General features: G+C 41.8%; 1 protein-coding gene across 1 annotated transcript in view; it reads left to right on the top strand.

The window, feature by feature from the left end:
• Nucleotides 1-15,060, top strand: part of llgl1 (LLGL scribble cell polarity complex component 1) — a 40,573-nt gene extending 25,513 nt beyond the window's left edge. The window contains exons 12-24 of the mRNA XM_028599880.1: nucleotides 833-1,007; nucleotides 2,643-2,747; nucleotides 4,620-4,912; nucleotides 5,168-5,321; nucleotides 5,416-5,554; nucleotides 5,745-6,058; nucleotides 6,587-6,778; nucleotides 7,003-7,075; nucleotides 7,599-7,713; nucleotides 9,022-9,086; nucleotides 11,011-11,146; nucleotides 11,280-11,362; nucleotides 13,310-15,060. Of these exons, the coding sequence (XP_028455681.1) occupies nucleotides 833-1,007; nucleotides 2,643-2,747; nucleotides 4,620-4,912; nucleotides 5,168-5,321; nucleotides 5,416-5,554; nucleotides 5,745-6,058; nucleotides 6,587-6,778; nucleotides 7,003-7,075; nucleotides 7,599-7,713; nucleotides 9,022-9,086; nucleotides 11,011-11,146; nucleotides 11,280-11,358 (1,840 nt within the window). The 3' untranslated portion in view covers nucleotides 11,359-11,362; nucleotides 13,310-15,060. The remainder of the gene's footprint in view (nucleotides 1-832; nucleotides 1,008-2,642; nucleotides 2,748-4,619; nucleotides 4,913-5,167; nucleotides 5,322-5,415; nucleotides 5,555-5,744; nucleotides 6,059-6,586; nucleotides 6,779-7,002; nucleotides 7,076-7,598; nucleotides 7,714-9,021; nucleotides 9,087-11,010; nucleotides 11,147-11,279; nucleotides 11,363-13,309) is intronic.
• The last annotated feature ends 5,945 nt before the right edge of the window (nucleotides 15,061-21,005 follow it).

Genomic DNA, 21,005 nt, shown 5'->3' with positions numbered 1-21,005 from the left:
ATAAAACTGAATCTACGTGTGACTTGTCCTGACAATGAAATTAGTCAGCATTGCAATTGCAACAAGTAAATCCTGAGGCAACTGGCATGAAATTGTCGACTGCAGATGTTTGGCAGAGCTAGCATTAGCATGGGGCCTTATGAGACACAACTAAAGCATGTAAATGAAACCTAACAGCTGGATTGATTGGAATTTGGGGAGACACCACAGTTAGTGGAATATCTTAGCAACATTTAATGGATTATCATTACGTTTTGGTACTGACATTAAAGTTTCTCAGAGGATAAATTGTATTAACGTTGGTCAAAATTTCTCTTTGTCCAATATTTGGGTTTACTTTGGTTAGTTCTTCTATTGCAACCTTTCTAGCTGGTATTAGAAACAACTAAGGCTGTATGGATGGTTCGTATGCTGTGCAGGTTATAAAGCCCTCTGATGCAAATTTGTAATTTTGGGATATGTAAATAAAATTGACTTAACTTAATGCAATATAATTTAAAAACTCCAAACTACATCCTTAGAAATTACCATACTGTAGTGTTTAATCCACGCCTCATTATTTTAGTCTAAACAAAAACGGACCATTATTAAGATTATACAGGATTTATTTTAGAGGTTTTTGTATTGGATCATTAAATGTGTAACTAAAACCTAAAGTGGCAACTCTGTATTTATGAGCAGTCCAGAGAAGGCAGAATTGAGCAGCTATTTCGACACACACACACACACACACACACACACACACACCCTGCGCAATCTGATTGATTTGCACTGAAATACATTTTCATCTTTATTATATTTTTGCAGAAAGTAAATCATTTGTGTTTTATAGGCATGAGGACGGCACTGTGCGTTTCTGGGATGCATCAGGTGTTGCTCTCACTCCGATGTACAAGCTCAGCACAGCCAATGTCTTCCACACCGACTGCGACCCTTGCGACGATCCTCAGGACGCTAGCGACGACCCCGACATGCAGCAGGAGGAGGAATGGCCTCCCTTCAGGAAGGTGAGAACTGAAGAGGCGAGCTTAAGGAGAAAGGGAAATGAAGTAAGAATAAGGGAGTTAAAAATCTTTCCTCTAGAAATTAGGCTCAGGGTCTTATTTTACAGGCTGTGGGAGTTAAAGCAATCTGCATATTACACAACACAGTCAGTCCTCTAACACCACATCTGTGGCCTAATTTTCTCATCTGATTGTTTTCATGTGTTTGGTTCTCAGACAGGACCCACCCCATTGTTCCTGTTATTAAAACTTGACTCTGAAGGAACCACAGTCTGATTCTGTTTTAATGGCCTGTTTTCTGTGCAGAATTACTTTTAAATGAACTGATTCAGCATCGGGAGGAAGAGTTCCATCTGGAGCAAATCTGACTGAGTAGTTCGGCTTTGGTAGATGCTGACGGGAAATGGAGATGGGTCAGGAAGCAAAACACTCAATGAATATTTAAATCAACTGGATCTACAGTTGGAAAGGTTTCTCAGTGTTTGGGCAGATGACCAAGATTTCCCTTTTTTTATTTTTATTTTTCACTGGGGCTCAGTAGGTCACTAACATTCTGTCATCATGTGTTAAGAACCTGATAGCAGAAATGGTTTATAAAAGAGTAGAAACAGATTTTGAGAGATGCATTTAACAGTAACAAATAGATCTAATTAGTCTTTGGCCTGTTGTCTCTTCTTTTCTTCCCATTAACTCTTTTGCTCCCCCTACCTTTCCTCGTGTATCCTGTGGTAACAGAGCTGCATGTTCAGGAATGTGGCCCTCATATGGGATGAAGAGCCTTTCCCTTTTTTTCCCCTCCTATGTAATGAAAACCAGACCCATCAAGTGTGTGTGTGTGTGTGTGTGTGTGTGTGTGTGTGTGTGTGTGTGTGTGTGTGTGTCCAACTTCTCCTACTCCTTGTTTTGCCAAGACACAACTCCCATGTGAGAGGATATTCTATTGGAATTCCTACTGTGTGCAAGAGACAGATTAATGCACATGTTTTGCTGAGTATGTATGAGTAGGGAAGGGGGTGGGGGGAGGGTTGTCCTGGCATTTGGCAGAGATTAATAGTAGAGAGGCTGCCGTAGAGGAAGGAGGAGGAGAGCTTCTGGAGGGCATTTTGACATTGTTGGGCCTGAACTGAATTAGTTTGTGGTCGGTTCAGATCAAAGATTTTGAATGAGTTTCAGATAGGGCTGCGAATAATGATTATGTTCATTATTGATTGATCGGCCGATTATTTTCTAGATTAATCGATTAATGGTTTGGTCTAAAAATGTCCATCCCAGTTTCTCAAAGTCCAAGGTGATGTCGGTAAAAATCTCTGGTTTTGTCAAAAAGATATTCCGTTTAATATGCTATAAAGCAGGACACCTCCATATTTGAGAGGCAGAAAACGGCATTTTCTGCCTCGATCAATCGATAATCAAAATACTTGGCGGTTATTTTTCTGTCAATCGACTAGTTGATTGATTTGTTAATCATCACAGCTCTAGTTTCAGAGAAAAGGCTGAACGTGTGAAGTTGGGAGATGGAGAGTAAAGAAAGAAAACACTGAGAAACTACTAGCTCCAAATATAACTCTGCCTGTGTAGGTGTGTGTTGTTTGCATTTATCCTGCTAATTCAAGCCTACACGTGTGTGTTTGTGTGTAGGTGGGCTGTTTTGACCCGTACAGCGACGACCCCAGACTGGGCATCCAGAAGATCAGTTTGTGCAAATACAGCAACAAGCTGGTGGTGGCCGGAACTGCTGGACAGGTAAATCGTACATACAGTACACACACATGCAAATGTAATGAGCTCTGTCACACATCGTCTCGGGTCGTTTCTAGGACACACAATACAGTGAGTTATTTTTCTGAAGACCGTTTTTAATATTTTTAAATGTGGCTTAAACCCCCCAACTGTTCCATGTGTTTAAGTAATTTAAGTATGTTTAAATTGAATCTGAAATGTTAATTTAAATAGAGATAATAGTATCATTTTTGCGGGGAGGATTGTTCTATAAACATTTCAAAGTAGAACACAATTTGTATGAAATACTGTCATTGAGCTATGAAATGGTGAGATACCATATAGACACCAGCCACGCACTTTGGCACAACATAATAATGCAGGTTAATACAATACACACTTTGCCAGTTGAAAATGAAGACCAAACTATGTAATTTACTGTATTATTTGCTTGCCAACTGTTTTTTTGGCTAATGATGCGAATAATGAGACTATTTGACTTGAAAGTTCATATGGGATGAAGAGCATTTTTTTTCCTCATGTTGTATTTTCTCTGGATGAGATGAAGCTAGCTGATTAACTTGGCAGGCACAGAGTTGCAGCTGCAGTCACACAAGCGCTCTTACACTTCATAGCTGCTCAGCTGCGATGGGTATAGCTGGGCTAAGTCAAAGTATTTTATTTTTAACAACTACAAACTACTTGAATGTTTATGCTCCCCACAATAAATAGTGTTGGGCCAAACAAAGTCAAATCAACATACTAGGGCTGTGCAATTAATCGAAATTTAATCGTGATTATGATTTTGGCTCCCAATGATCACAAAAACAGAATAATCTAGCAAAAACAATTATTTAGCTCATTACGTTTTGCAAGTAAACTCTTATTTTCTCTTGTGTTCAGAATGAAAAAATAAAGTTTCAATAGGAAAAGTATTAAGGCAAATTTCACAGTTTTTTTTTTTTTATTTATTTAACTTTTTCCACTGTTTTTTTTTTTTTTTTTTAAGTTCAGTAATTGCAACATCTTTCCAGAAGTCAACGAGTAATCGTGTTAAATTATCGTGATTTCAATGTTGACCCAAATAATCTTGATATTTTTTTCCATAATCGAGCAGCCCTACAACATACTGACAGCTTTGCTAATGAACAGTAGCTTTAGTAGTGGGGTTGAAAATGTAACCCAATCAGGGAAAAAAGTGTCCAAATTGAAAGTTTTCATCCCCAAGTGGAGCGTGTGCTCAATACATTTCATGACAATCTCCTCTTCAGATTTAGATATTTGTGTGTACAAGTGGAAATGCTGGTCTGATAGTGGTGCACAAGGAAAGGTAAGAGCATCTGTAATCTTCTGGAGACCATGGATATGGATGAATTCCAAAAATATTAATTCCAAATAAAATACAATTATTTTCATGGACAGAAAAACATACAGTACATTTAAAATATGACCTAGCTGCTACCTGGAAAGTGAATTTTCAGGCTCTGCTGCACCTAAAAAGTGCGTACTGTAATTTCTTTGAGCACAGAGCACAAAGCTCCCAACTGATGATAAACTAGCTGTTCTTTTAACAATCTGTTATTAATTTGTTTTCAATGGCACCACCTTCCCTTACTGCAGTCTTTAAAATGATAGGGATTTGATGTTACGTTTTGGAGAAGAGGAGCTCTTTAATGTGCTAATAATTTGACAAAACTGTCAAAAAACACAAGTGTGATTCTGTAATTGTCAGCTAGTTGTGAGGTTCAACTGTCAGACAGGCTCCAGAATAATTACACTAACCTCTGCTACAGGTTAGTGCACTGTAAACTTTCAAAGTAATGCGTATAGACACCGAAATAAATAAGAAAAGGAACATTTAACTATGATGTTTGTTTACTTCTTCTTTCTCTCCAGGTGATTGTTCTGGGTCTGAGTGACGAGCGTTCGGACCACTTGGTTGACGTGTCGGTGGTTGATCTACTGCAGGACAGGGAGGGCTTCACCTGGAAGGGCCATGACAGGCTGGAGCCGCGCCTTAAACCCGCCCCCTTCCCTCCCGGCTTTCAGCCACTGGTGCTGGTGCAGTGCCTGCCCCCGGCCTCTGTTACGGCGGTGGCTCTGCAAGCCGAGTGGAACCTGATCTCCTTCGGGACGAGTCATGGATTCGGCCTGTTTGACTACCACAGGCGAAATGCTGTGCTCGCCAGGTTAGGGGCAAACACTCACACAGCTCAGGTTATGTTTGTGTTTTTATTTCTCTTCATGTCTTTCCTTCTGTTCCGATTACATTACTGGCACGTTCATATTTAGTAAATAAGACAAACGTGCTACAGCAGTCAATCACAATCTTGACCGTGTAAACGCAAGCTGAAAACGAATTTTGGGCCAATGCCAGTGTAAAAAAAACAAAAACAGGATGAGGCAAGCTGACAAATTCACTACTGCTCTTTATGTTCTCCTAGATGTACCCTGCACCCTAATGACTCCTTGGCGATGGAGGGGCCCCTGTCCAGAGTCAAGTCCTTGAAGAAGTCCTTACGACAGAGCTTCAGACGCATCCGCAAGAGCAGGGTTTCGGGGAAGAAACGCACCATCACCACCACACCCACCAGCAAGGTAAAACGAATGTCTTGTTGGTAGAAAGGGGGCCGTACAGATCTTACAGACTGAATGAATGAAATGCTGCATTTTGTGACCGTGTCGTGTGCAGGTCCAGGAGGCCAACGCTGCTCTGGCAGAGCAGGAGGACGTGGCTCCGATACAGCGAAGGATTGAACCCCGGTCAGCAGACGACTCGCTGTCTGGAGTGGTGCGATGTCTCTGCTTCGCTGACACCTTTCTCCGTGACGGTGTGTTTACTTACTCGTTGAGATGGTGAACAGAATGTGGAACTCTGACTGTACTGTAACATTGTTCTTTTCTTTTTAAATAAATTGTTGGGGAGAGGTGAAATTTTGAGCTAACCAGTGTCAGAACAACTTAAAAGAAACCTTATTTCCACAGCACTAACTGTATGTGCTGTATTTCCGTATCTACCAGGTACACACCATGGCCCCACACTATGGGCGGGCACCAACTCAGGCAGCGTGTATGCCTACGCTCTGGAGGTGCCCGGCGTCGGTTTAGGGCGTGCGTGCGAGCGGGGCGGAGCGGGCGAGAGCAGTGTGTGCGTGGAGGCATTGTTGGGGAAAGAGATCCAGTTGATGCACAGGGCCCCCGTGGTGTCGATTTCTGTGCTGGACGGCCGGGGGAAACCGCTACCGGACCCGTACGAAGCCTCCCAGGACCTCGCCATCGCGCCGGAAATGACCAACGCTCACTCGGTCCTCATCGCCTCAGAGGAACAGCTAAAGGTAAAGGCTGGGAAAGACACCTGTATTATAATGCATTAAAAAGCAAGTTTGTATTCTACTCTAGTCAGTCAACAGGTGTGTTTGTTTTTCCTCATTTCATGAGGACCAACTTGATTTTTTTCCCATATATTGACAAACTCTAGCACATAATTTAAAAGTCACCATAAAACGTTCAGACTGGGCTTAGTAAACCGTGAAAAAGGGCTGGCCGATATGGTGAAAATATAGCTATAACAGATAACGATATTCTTGACCAAATACCTCAATGTCGATATTGCAACGAACAATAAGTGGTAAGTCCAGAAAATGACATCACTTTACTGTAATGCAGCCTTTAAAAACCAGGAAAAGACACACGTAAGCCATTTCTTTCTCTCAATATTACGATATCCAACATCTTAGGCGATATGTAGTCTCATATCACGATATCGATATAATATCAATATATTGCCCAGCCCTAGCGTGAAAGACTGATGACTTTACAGTTTAAAAGCCTGGCTGTCTTCCTCCTATGCGCTCTGTCTCTAGGTGTTCTCCCTCCCCAAGGTGAGCGCTAAGACCAAGTTCAAGCTGACGGCGCACGAAGGCTGTCGGGTGAGGAAGGTGGCCCTGGTGGTGTTCAGCTCCACAGCTCAGGAAGACTACAGCGAGCACACACTGGTCTGTCTGACCAACCTGGGCGACATGCACCTCTTCAACATACCTGGCCTCCGACCACAGGTAGGGTTTAGGGCTTTGTGTGCCTGTATGTGTGTGTTTGGAAAAGTTTAATTTAGACAAATAAGAGAGTTTGTGTGTGTATTTTAGGGAGTATTTACAGTAATTGGGCCACATTATTTGTATATTAGACAACTGGCAATTTGATGACGTGGGTGTTTTTGTTTTACTGAATTATTCATGATGCACTTGTAATTATTATTATGCACATTTTTGTGTGTCTTTAGGTGCGCTACGACTGCATCCGCAAAGAAGACATCAGCGGCATTGCGTCCTGCGTCTTCACCAAGAACGGACAGGGTGAGAAAAACACGCTTGATTTGAATGAAAGTGCAGTAAAAATCCAACGGTAAAAAATCTCTTCTTCTTTTCTTCAGGCGCTGAAAGTCACAAAAACATTGCATTATGATGACTGACTGTGAATGACTTTCACATTCACGAAACTGCGGGGGGGAAAAAAAAGAAGGGGGAATAAAAGGTTAAAGGGTCATTTCACGCAGATTACACCAAAAAATATTTTTCCACCTGCCTCATTAGTATCCAGTCATGCAGATAGTTTTATCTGCCAAGGATCTGAGATATCTGCTCTTGAGACTTCTGCCTCTACCCCAATGCAGTGTAGGTGAATGGAAATGTGTTTTTGGTTCTTCAGACGGAAAAATTACATCAGCCGGTCTTTCCAGAAATATAGTACCAGACGAACTGCACACTTCACTGTGGGCAGTTTTCGCAGTTCCTGTTTTTACAGTAAAAAATGTGTTCCAAATGAATCCCAAGTTCAAAGCGGTAACTGTCTTATTGTTGTCTGGTTGTTTCTCCACAGGGTTTTACTTGATCTCTCCCTCAGAGTACGAGAGGTTCTCTCTGTCTGCCAAGGTCTTCACTGAAGCACTCTGCTCTGTTCAGGTGGACCGACCGCTAGAGCCCACACCTGCCAGGTAACTCGCACACAGACACAACTGTAGTCCTCGGAAAGAGCCTTTGTTTTGACTATGTGGGCCCTATTTTAACGCCTTAAGCGCACGGCGTGAAGCGCCTGGCGCAGGTGCGTTTAGGGCATGTCCAAATCCACTTTTGCTAGTTTGACGGCAGAAGAAAGGGTCCGGGCGCATGGTTCAAAAGTGTTGTACTTAGTGTCTTCATTAATTCATAGGTGTCTTTTGGGCGTAACATGCAATAAACCAATCAGAGTGTCCTCTCCCAAGCCAGGCGCATTTGTACCTTGGCGCATTGCTATTATGATGGCGGATTTGCAGCGAAATATTTTTATTTGTCTGCTGCTCTTCCGTATATGTATAACAAGCATAGTGTGCACACGCTGTGCACGAGCCTAGTTGCATTTTTTCAAATTCGCTGTTACAAAAACAATGAAATGCTGCGCTATTGACTTTAGACCAGGTTTTTGTTGGTCAGTGGCACGATCACTTCCTGCTGCCTCAATATAGCCAAGAATGCATCTCAACACACCTCCCTGTAAGACCAGCACGCCCATCGGCGCAAAGATGGGCGCAGGGGCATTTGCAATTTAAAACGGCGTTGGTTGCTGGACGGGAAATTGACAACTGCGTCGGTCTTAAACTAGCAAAGACACTTGCGTCGGGCTTTGTGCTGCGCCAGGTGCAAGATAGGGCCCTGTATGTTATGTACCGTAAGTAGTAAAATGAAAGTGTTGTGCCAAATAGATAGCATCCTCTATCACAATATATGTAATATTATGGAATATAAATGTGTATTACACAGCTTTGTTGAATACATGATTCTGTTGGTTCTGATCACAGACTCTGGCTCAATTCGCAATAATGACCCACTCAATCTACATTATCCTTTCCATTTTATTATGTCATATGTTTTTTAGATAAAATAACGTAATAACTTGTTAATGGATAAAATAGTCAGACTGTCTGTTGTCTAATCCAACAAAAAGTACCTGACATACCAAGCCGCTTCATCACATTCATGCACAAATCGTATAATAAAAAAAATAAATAAAAATAAAGAGCTTGAAGCGTGATTTTTGATACCATTTTCCAGGGACACACTATTAAGGACTCTTGGTGGTCCCTGGACCCCACATTGGAAACCACTAAACCTACTGTTCATAATGCTCTCTCTTGGGCTTGGATCTTGGACCAGATTGAGGCACTCAGCTGCGTGTGAAACCAAAGAACTTATACTTTTACTGTTATTGCTTTATTATTATATATCTACTGCCAAAGTAAATGGCGTGTGTTCATGTGTCTTTTCAGCGATGGTATGACGACGCAGCCGCAGGCCAACGGAACCCACAAGAACCAGATGGGTCAGGCTGAGGGTACGTCCACACACACACACACACACACACACACACACACACACACACACACACACACACACACACACACACACACACACACACACACACACACACACACAAGTTTTCTATTTTCTCCCTCTCTCTCCTCTTGTTAGTTCTCTCCCCCTGTCTAGTCTCAATCTTCATCACTCTCTCTTCTCTCTCTGAGTCCCTTAAACTGTGAGCAGGCCTTGCAGGCGTTCCCCTCCGGTCTCCATAGTAACCATTCAGTATGCCCCAGCACCTCCCTCTCTGGCAGGAAACGATGGTTGTTGTGGAGACCGGAGTGGGGTTTGTTTATGTCTTAGTGGGCCTTTCACCGGACACTGAGCTTTGAATACCTATCCATGTAGTCAACGGAGAATACTCCATTTTGAAAAATTGTGAGCATTAATGCACCATCGAAAAGTGTATGTTTACAGGAGAAAACTGATGTAAAAGACTTGGCATGTGGTTAACCTTCTCTTTGTGATGATAAGTATGTAGAGGCTTTTGACAAGACAGCAGAATGCATGCAAAAAGAAAGAACTAACTTTAATATTAAACCAACGTGTTTGGGCTCTCACAGCCTCAGCCAGAGATACAAAATGAACAAAGCGTGCAGTTTAAAAAATAGTAATACAGATTTCACCCCTCTTTATTTGTTCTCCAAGTGCTGCTAAACTCTGTTTTCATTCATCGTTATTACATTTAAACACTTAAAGGACAATTCTGGCACAAAATTAACCTAAGGGTTAATAGCAGATGTGTACCCACTCCATCGTTCTCTGGGACATGTTGTCATGCTAATCGAATGTGTTTATAGCTTGAAAGAAGCTAGCGCGGACCGCTGATTAGCTTACAACGCTTTTCGGGGCACAGGGAAAGTAAAAACAAAATCGCTATTATTACCACTAAAAAGGCTCAAAATATCACCACACTTCAATGGTAGCATAATGAGGGTCCCTGAATGTTAACCGTAGCATTGAGAACTCTGTAAGTGTGCAGACAGTTTATTAAAAAGATTGTTTAGAAAGACAGTAGCTCCCAAGATGGCGTTTGCCTGTATACGAGAAGGCGACTGTCTTTCTAAACTATCTTTTTAATAAACTGTCTGCACACTTACAGAGTTCTGAATGCTTCGGTTTACATGTACGGACCCTCATTATGCTACCGTTGAACTGTGGTGATATTTTGAGCCTTTTTAGTGGTATAAATAGCGATTTTTGTTTTTACTTTCCCTGTGCCCCGAATACTAGCGTTGTAAGCTAATCAGCGGTCCGCGCTAGCTTCTTTCAAGCTACAAACACATTCGATTAGCATGACAACATGTCCCAGAGAACGATGGAGTGGGCACACATCTGTTATTAACCCTTATGTTCATTTTGCACCGGAATTGTCCTTTAAGCACGTGGTTGGGGTGTCATTGTTTCTGAATCTACGGTCACTTAGTTGTTTTTTTTAAACTGCTTGCTAAAATTATATTCAATGCAAGACAACATCGGCAGTATTGACTGCAAAATATGTTACAGAATATTTCGTTCTGTATGACCAGTGCAACATTTGAAAATATTTTCTCTGAAATTTTGTATTACATTTATATCTACATTGATGTCAAAACCTAGACTTTCAAACATCAACATGTCATTTATTAATATGCATTCGTGTCTAAATGACATATACACATATTTTCCTATTCTATTTTGCCTGGAAACGCTTCCAACACTCTCGCGTGAAAAATAGGTGTCGGTTCTATTTCTAGCAGGCACGCGTCTCACGCCGGCAGTGTGTAAGCTCTAACCTGTTACCATGGGAGCCGAAATACAAACGGACACGCCACGCGGCTGACACGCGGCTGACACGCTCGCGCGACGCGTGCAGTGTGTAACCGGCCTAACAGGCTTCGTGGGGTTCTCCCTCACAGGGCAAACAGAAGAGCCTCCAAGCTCCCTGTCGTCTCCCATCCTGGACACCCCACTGGACTCCCCCCTCAGCTTTGCTGACCTCACCCTCGACTCGACCGGAGAAATCACTGCGGAGGACGTCAGGGATTTTCTAACGTAGGCACACACATTTATATGTACACGTACCCACAGCTTGCACCGTTTAAAATATATTCTTAGCCTTTTTTTAATTTTAAATTTATTTTGAAACCCAATCATTTCTCATGTGGTTTGTGTATCTGGCGTGCAGCACTGTGGACGAGGCAGAGAATAACCTGAAGAACATTAAAGAGGAGGAGGGACGCTCAACTGGCATCCTCATTAACTGAACAAGTGAGAAACGTGCACACAAACGCATCAGTACGAGCGCCTGCATGAGCACACACACACACACACACACACACACACACACACACACACACACACACACACACACACACACACACCTGTTTCTAATGGAGCTGGTCCAGAGTGTGCAGACTTCAAAGAGTTGTTCTGTCTGAGCGCTGCATTCCAATAACCAGCCCTCCACTCTGTTTTCCTTCCACCCGGTGTCTTTGAGAAGTCAGCGGAGCTGTAATCTTCTCCATCAAGGCCCATTGGACAGACGTGTGCTTTTTAATAGTGTTTGATACTGTAGCTCAGGGTATTTCTCTTCACCGTCTTTGCACTGTACTTGGAGATGGCCCAGGGTTCATTTGCGAAGCCTCTTTATTCACGGCACCAGTTTAAATTCAGTTACGTCCCATGTTTTATTCTGTTGATCCACTCTAAAGTTTGACCATCCAATCAGATCACCGCTTTTATTCAGCTGTTATCAGCACATGTACCCTCCTTTTATAAGTTGACTTTATAGTGTTATTAAGAGTGTTACTTTATTTACTTTTTTTCATATAAGACATATTAGTGAAAAAAGATGGAAAGCTACTTTTTTTTTTGTCTACAGAAAAGAGATTATTATCACAGCTGAAGCTTGTGCACCAATTGCGCTCATCCATTCAGTTGCATTACTCTCTGCTTTTACATAAATCACGAGGTAATGGTGGCTGAAGCCTCCCTGCTCGGTTTGTCAACAAGGCTCTCCATCATCTTTTAAGCTCTCTGCTTCCCTCTGGTGGTGCCCTTTGAAAATGTAGACGATACACCTCAACTGCATATTCTGTCTGTACTGCAATCCCTTTATTTTTTTAATATGTAAAACATTCCATTGTATTTATTAATAATATATACATTTTTAGTAGTTTATATTTGTATGTTAATTTGGGCATTATCAATTAATGTCGGTCATCTTTTGATAAGTCAATTTTTTTTTTTAATCTATAAAATTTACGGCCACGTAAAAGTAGAACTTCCGCAAATCCTCACAATCAAGAAGCTGAAGCCAGCAAATGTTAAAGGTGCACTACGAGTTCCTGCATGGTTTCAGCGCAATTTCATTTTTGTCTCAAATCGTAGGCATCTCTCTTTGATCCGCTAGCTGCCTGCCCCCTGAACACACCGTGAAAAAGCCCGGTCTCAGGAGACAACACCGTGCTCGTAAACGTCAAACAAACACTAGAGGCACAGGCTGTGTACCAAAATACAACATACCATAATGAAAAAAATTATGAAAAAAAGAATTAAAAAAATATTAAAAAAGTCATAGTATAGTATGTCGAAAAAAGTCATCGTATGTTGAAAAAGTCATAGTATTTTATTTCACACCTTTCCAGGTACCAATCCACACTTGTTGCTTTGGTGTGAATGGGGACTTGAACTGATGACAGACTTAGTATACTATGTTAGAAAATATGAGAAAATGTCATAGTATAGTATTTCATAAAAACATCATTAATGTCATAGTATATTATGTCATAAAAAAAGTCATAGTATATTATGTCATAAAAAAAGTCATAGTATAATATGGCATAAAAATGTTATAAAAAGTCATAGCATAGTTTGTGGAAAAAAGTGATAAAAAAGTGTCATAGTATAGCATGTCTAAAAAAGTCAGAAAAAGTCATTGTATAGTAAGTTGAAATTTTTTATAAAACTGTATGTCGAAAAAAGTTAAAAATGTCATAGTATAGCATGTCGAAAAAGTCATAAAAAGTCATAGTATGGTATGTCGAAAAAGTTATAGTAAAGTATGTCGAAAAAAAATCAAAAAAGCCATAGTATAGTATGTCGAAAAAAGTCATTAAAAGTCATTGTATGTTGAAAAAGTCCTAGTATTTTATGTAAAAGTGGTGATGCTTTATTGTCCATCTAATTGTTGTTGTTGTTGTTGTTGTATTACAGGGACCGGCGCGAATGGTCTGGATGGACCGGATTTCAGTGCTGGACCACAAACATCTCCCATCATCCCACTGTGGAGCCCCCCCCGCCAGCACTCTGCACTCTCCTGTTAGCTTGGCACAAACTGGGAGGAAAGCCTTCACACGGACAAAGAATACAGCATTAAAGACTCTTGTTGTTGGTTCCTCCCACTGGAGGAGCTTCATCTTCTTCTTATATAACCACTTTGGAAACATGACGTTGCCTCCCACATGGAACTAGAGGCAGCCTACCCAGCACAGCGTGGCGCCTGGATGGACTTGGAGCAAACGATTCTGATTTCAACCACTGAAAACTGAACTTCCCGTCATCCGTCTTGACGCTCTGTGTGGTCCTTCCTCCTTGGCCTTTCTTCCCGTGGTGACCCGATGGTTATGAAGCGCTCTCCAGGCGGAATGACTGCGGCTCAGGCTTCGAGGAAAGGGCTGTTTAACGTCCCGCATTAGGAGACTTACCAGTGACGTTTCTGGGTTGTTGTTTTTTTATTTTTCTCTCCACAGTTTTTTGGCGTGCTTGGATCGGTCTGAGGTTTTTTCCCCCCACAGTTGGAACTGGAATTGGCGCTCAGTCGCCAAACGCTCTTGTTGATTCCTCGTGCACACTAGTGGATGTGTTGGATTGTTTTGCACGCTGTTAACACCACCAGAGCCCTGTGAATGACCCGTGTTTATGAAATGAGGATATCCAGCAGAGACTGAAAGGGATTATTGTCAAGTTCAAGAAGACTAGGAAATGAAGTATTTTGAATATTTGAGCGTTAAAGGCTGTACAATTTGCATTCTCCCCCCCCCACTCCCTTCTGCCATTAGGTGCAGTTGAATTACTTCGCCCAGTGTCCTACGTGAGCCGTGGTGGTGCAGAAATCGTTTTCACATCTGTGGGCCGATATGTACACACAAGCACATCACCGCTAAGGTTTTGAGAAGCTCTCGGTCTACTCTCTTGGTATTGAAGAACAAAGTACTTGGGGGGGTGCAAGAGGAAATGATTCACACCAATTTCAAAGGGAACCAACTGGGGAAGAGGGAAGCGAAGGCGGTACTATGTATGAAGGACTAGAGCAGATTTTGAAATACCTTTTTATTGTTAAAGACATGGCCTGAGTTGCAAATAAATCCTTTATCTTTCAGTCAAAATTTGATGAATTCAGTTTTTATCAGGCGTGAGCTCAGAGTTCACTGTAATCAATGTTGTGGTTTGGTCAAATCTTAAGGATTGAAGAAAAGATGAGCGTTCTCAGTGATTAAAAAAATAAATAAAGAGAAGGTAAAGAATGTGGTGAAATGGATGAGTTGTTACATCCTCCCTCCTTAGATCATCTCATGCAGAATTCTTGTTGACGGGACTCAGGGAAGTGTGGCAAGGGAAGCTAAGTGAGTCTGAATGCTAAGTGTAATGTACTGTGTACTGTGATGCACCCAAGAGATTTCTTTTGTGGGTTTCTGTGAATCGGTGCATTCTGGGTAATATTGGCTAGATGCACAGCTTTGATCACTAGTATTTTTAACCCTTTAAAAAAAAAAAAAAAAACGTTTTACTGTGTAAAAAGAAAAAAAATATATACAGTATCTATACCTAGGTTTACAGAAGACAGGTTTATAACGGCAAGCCCATGATAGAGTAAAATGATCAAACTTTGTAGAACCTGTCACAGCCTAAAAAACCGCTCAGTATTCCAGCTTTTTGATCACCTCACTTAAAACAAAATAAAAAAAGTAAAAAGGGACCTCACTACTAACTAACTAATCTCAACAGGTAGAAATCATGTTAATGCTTTTTCAATTTTGTGTTAGCTTGTTTGGTGCTCTGGTTGACACACAACTAATTAACCCCTTGATGCTACAGTTGGCACAATTTACCTTTTTTTTTTTTTTTTTTTTTTTTTTTTTTAATTCTACAGTTAAGATGAATTAGTTTCTATTTTGTCATTCAGTTTTGTGTGTAGGATTTTAATCAGGTCATTTAGCGTTTTGGCTGATGAAGAATTGTGAATGTTAATAAAAATAATTTACTCTCTATAAGCATTGATTGTGGTTTGTACTTAAAGTGGAGAGTAATCCACTGATTTAGTTCATACCATCGTTCCTCATCCTTGTTAAAATCTGGCACCTTCGTTACAGACCAAATTCTATGACCTTTTTGACATACTGCCTTTTTTTTTTTAAGACTTTTTCGACATACTAAATTGAGTTTTTTTTATCACTTTTTATTTTGACATGCTATACTATGACTTGACTTTTTTCGACATATACTGTATACTATGACTTTTTCGAATTTTCTACAAACTATGCTATGACTTTTTATAAAATGTTTATACCATATTATACTATGACATTAATTACATTTTTCTGACCTAGTATACTAAGTCTGGCAGTAGCTGAGTGTGTATAGGGAGTTGGGTTGGGAACCAATGGGGTCATTGGTTCGAGTCCCCCATGCAGACCAAAGCAATGATTGTGGATTGGTACCTAGAAAGGTGTGAAATAAAATACTATGACTCTTTCAACATAAAATTACTTTTTTATGAGTTTGTTCGACATACTATACAATGACTTTTTCATTATTTTTTTCGACATACTATATTATGACTTTTTATCACATTACTTTTTTTTTTACTTTTTTCGACATACTATACTATGACTTTTTTTAATTACATTGTTTTAGACATACTATGCTCTGATTTTTTTTTTTACATACTTATACTATGCCTTTTTATCACTTTTTCCACAAACTATGCTATGAGTTTTATGTTTGAAGATTATTTTTTGGGCTTTTCCGCCTTTAATGGACAGGGCAGGTGAGAAAGGGGAGAGAGAGGGGGAAGACATGCAGGGAATCGTTGCAGGTCGGAGTTGAACCTTGGACCTCTGTGTTGAGGCATAAACCTCCAAATATACGTGCACCTGCTCTATCCACTGACCCGGCCACTGTGCTATGAATTTTTATAAAAATGTTATTGCATACCATACTATGCCTATTTACAACATTTTTATGGCATAATATACTATGACATTAATGACATTTTTATGGCATACTATACTATGACGTTTTCTCACATTATCTCACATCATATACTAAGTCTGGCGGTAGCTGAGTGTATAGGGAGTTGGGTTGGGAACCGATGGGTCATCAGTTCAAGTCCCCATTCACATCAAAGCAACAAGTGTGGATTGGTACCTGGAAAGGTGTTCAATAAAATACTATGACTTTTATCAACATACGATGACTTTTTTCGACATACTATACAATTACTTTTTCATTATTTTTTTCCGACATACTATACAATGACTTTTTTATTACTTTTTTGACATACTACACTGACTGTTTTGATTTTTTCGACATACTTTACTATGACTTTTTATGACTTTTTTGACATACTATGCTATGACTTTTTTATGACTTTTTGACACACTATACTATGACTTTTGTATGACTTTTTCGACATACTATACTATGACATTTTTGACTTTTTTCGACATACTTTACTGTGACTTTTTTATGACTTTTTTTGACACACTATGCAATGATGTTTTTATAATTTTTTTTCAACTAACTATACTATGACTTTTTCTGACTTTTTTAGACATGCTATACTATGACACTTTTTTATCACTTTTTTCCACAAACTATGCTATGACTTTTTATAACATTTTTATGGCATACTATACTATGACTTTTTTATGACATAATATACATTAATGACATTTTTATAACATACTATACTATGACATTTTCATTATTTGTTTCGACATACTATACTATGACTTTTTTATCACTTTTTTCGACATGCTATACAATGACTTTTTTATGACTTTTTCCCACATACTATATTACTTTTTTATGACTTTTTTGACATACTATACTATGACTTTTTTTGACTTTTTTCAACTTATTTACTATGACTTTTTTATGACTTTTTCCCACATACTATATTACTTTTTTATGACTTTTTTGACATACTTGTCAGTGTCCCACCGACACCAGCACTCAATCCTCCCTCTCATTCTCCAGCACACACTCCTCCCACTGATTCATACTCCTCGTCACTCACGCAGATCAGTCACTCCCAGTCTACTCAGTACTGATTACACACACCTGCACCTCATCAAGCCTCATCCTCAGTTCACCACCTGCAGCTAATCAACAACCACCTACATAAGCAGCACAACCACACACACTCTTTGTCTAGTCTTGTTTCTACATGACGCTCTGACTCACACACGTTATGCCTAGTCTATCCAAGTTTGCCTTACCAGTACTTCGTATCCTGTTGTTTGCTGCTGCTCTAAACCTGCCTACTCAGCTACCGGATTCCTGCCTGTTGCTTCCTGCTCTTTGTTGGATCATTGTTAATAAAGATCTGCTTCACTACTCCAGTCTGTCTCCTGGTCGTCAGTGACAATACTATACTATGACTTTTTCTGACTTTTTTTGACATATATAATATGACTTTTTTCATCAACCTATACAATGACTTTTTTTTTGACATACTATTCTATAACATTTTATGACTTTTTTGACATACAATTACCTTTTTATGACTTTTTTCAATATACTATACCATGACATATCACTTTTTCATTACTTTTTTCAACATACTATACTATGACTTTTTTATGACTTTTCCGACATAATAAACTTATTCATCACTTTTTCTTCGATAAACTATACTATCCATCCATCCATCTTCATCCGCTTATCCGGTGTTGGGTCGCGGGGAGAGCAGCTCCAGTATTGGACCCCAAACTTCCCTTTCCCGAGCAACATTAACCAGCTCCGACTGGGGGATCCCGAGGCGTTCCCAGGCCAGGTTGGAGATATAATCCCTCCACCTAGTCCTGGGTCTTCCCCGAGGCCTCCTCCCAGCTGGACGTGCCTGAAACACCTCCCTAGGGAGGCGCCCAGGGTGCATCCTTACCAGATGCCCGAACCACCTCAACTGGCTCCTTTCGACGCGAAGGAGCAGCGGCTCTACTCCGAGCTCCTCACGGGTGACTGAGCTTCTCACCCTATCTCTAAGGGAGACGCCAGCCACCCTCCTGAGGAAACCCATTTCGGCCGCTTGTACCCTGGATCTCGTTCTTTCGGTCATGACCCAGCCTTCATGACCATAGGTGAGGGTAGGAACGAAAACTGACCGGTAGATCGAGAGCTTTGCCTTCTGGCTCAGCTCTCTTTTCGTCACAACGGTGCGATAAATTCAATGTAATACCGTACCCGCTGCGCCGATTATCCGACCAATCTCCCGCTCCATTGTCCCCTCACTCGCGAACAAAACCCCAAGGTACTTGAACTCCTTCACTTGGGGTAAGGACTCTTTCCCTACCTGGAGTAGGCACTCCATCGGTTTCCTGCTGAGAACCATGACCTCAGATTTAGAGGTGCTGATCCTCATCCCAACCACTTCACACTCAGCTGCGAACCGATCCAGTGAATGCTGAAGGTCGCAGGCCGATGATGCCATCAGGACCACATCATCTGGAAAGAGCAGCGATGAGATCCCCAGCCCACCGAACCGCAACCCCTCCCCACCCCGACTACGCCTCCATATCCTGTCCATAAATGCTACAAACAGGACTGGTGACAAAGCGCAGCCCTGGCGGAGGCCAACCCTCACCTGAAACGAGTCCGACTTACTGCCGAGAACCCGGACACAGCTCTCACTTTGGTCGTACAGAGATTGGATGGCCCTGAGAAGGGACCCCCTCACCCCATACTCCCGCAGCACCTCCCACAGTATCTCCCGGGGGACCCGGTCATACGCCTTTTCCAGATCCACAAAACACATGTAGACTGGTTGGGCATACTCCCAGGCTCCCTCCAGGATCCTTGCGAGAGTGAAGAGCTGGTCCGTTGTTCCACGACCAGGACGGAATCCGCATTGTTCCTCCTCAACCCGAGGTTCGACTATCGGCCGAACCCTCCTTTCCAGCACCTTGGAGTAGACTTTACCAGGGAGGTGAGAAGTGTGATACCCCTGTAATTTAAAAAGGGGAACCACCACCCCGGTCTGCCACTCCTTTGGCACCGTCCCAGACTTCCACGCAATGTTGAAGAGGCGTGTCAACCAGGACAGCCCCTCCACACCCAGAGCCTTGAGCATTTCTGGATGGATCTCATCAATCCCCGGGGCTTTGCCACTGTGGAGTTGTTTGACTACATCAGTGACTTCCACCTGGGAAATTGACAATGATCCCCCATCATCCTCCAGCTCTGCCTCTAACATAGAGGGCGTATTAGTCGGATTCAGGAGTTCCTCAAAGTGCTCCTTCCACCGCCCTATTACCTCCTCAGTTGAGGTCAACAGTGTCCCATCCTTACTGTACACAGCTTGGATTGTTCCCCGCTTCTCCCTCCTGAGGTGGCCAACAGTTTTCCAGAAGCACCTTGGTGCCGACCGAAAGTCCTTCTCCATGTCTTCTCCAAACTTCTCCCACACCCGCTGCCTCTTTCACGGCAGAGGCTGCAGCCCTTCGGGCCCTTCGGTACCCTGCAACCGCCTCCGGAGTCCTCTGGGATAACATATCCCGGAAAGACTCCTTCTTCAGTCGGACGGCTTCCCTGACCACCGGTGTCCACCACGGTGTTCGTGGGTTACCGCCCCTTGAGGCACCTAAGACCCTAAGACCACAGCTCCTCGCCGCAGCTTCAGCAATGGAAACTTTGAACATTGTCCACTCTGGTTCAATGCCCCCAGCCTCCACAGGGATGCACGAAAAGCTCCGCCGGAGGTGTGAGTTGAAAGTCTGTCGGTAAGGGGCCTCCTCCAGACGTTCCCAATTTACCCGCACTACCCGTTTGGGCTTACCAGGTCTGTCCAGAGTCTTCCCCCACCCCCTGACCCAACTCACCACCAGATGGTGATCAGTTGACAGCTCCACCCCTCTCTTCATCCGAGTGTCTAAAACATACGGCCTCAGATCAGATGAAACGATTATAAAATCGATCATTGACCTTTGGCCTAGGGTGCTCTGGTACCAAGTACACTTATGAGCATCCCTATGTTCGAACATGGTGTTCGTTATAGACAATCCATGACTAGCACAGAAGTCCAACAACAAACAACCACTCTGGTTTAGATAAGGGAGGCCGTTCCTCCCAATCACGCCTCTCCATGTGTCTCCATCATTGCCCACGTGCGCGTTGAAGTCCCCCAGCAGAACAATGGAGTCCCCCACTGGCGCCCCATGCAGGACTCCAGTCAAGGTCTCCAAGAAGGCCGAATACTCCGAACTCCTGTTTGGTGCATATGCACAAACAACAGTCAGAGTTTCCCCCCCCCCACAACCCGCAGGCGTAGGGGGGCGACCCTCTCGTCCACCGGGGTAAACTCCATGACTTTTTATAACATTTTTATGGCATACTATGACTTTTTATGACTTTTTTCAACATAATATAGTATGACTTTTTTTGTCAACCTATACAACTACTTTTTTATGACTTTTTGCAACATACTATACTATGACTTTTTTATGACTTATTTCGACTGACTATACTATGACTTTTTTATTATTTTTCGACATACTATACTATGACTTTTTGTGACTTTTTTGACATACAATTCTGTATGTTTTTCTCAAATTTTTCAACATACTATACTATGACTTTTTATGACTTTTTTCGACATACTATATACTATGACTTTTTTTGACATACTATG

Source organism: Perca flavescens, chromosome 15 (assembly GCF_004354835.1).
Source record: "Perca flavescens isolate YP-PL-M2 chromosome 15, PFLA_1.0, whole genome shotgun sequence".
NCBI lineage: Eukaryota > Metazoa > Chordata > Actinopteri > Perciformes > Percidae > Perca > Perca flavescens.
This window is presented reverse-complemented; position numbering and strand designations above follow the sequence as displayed.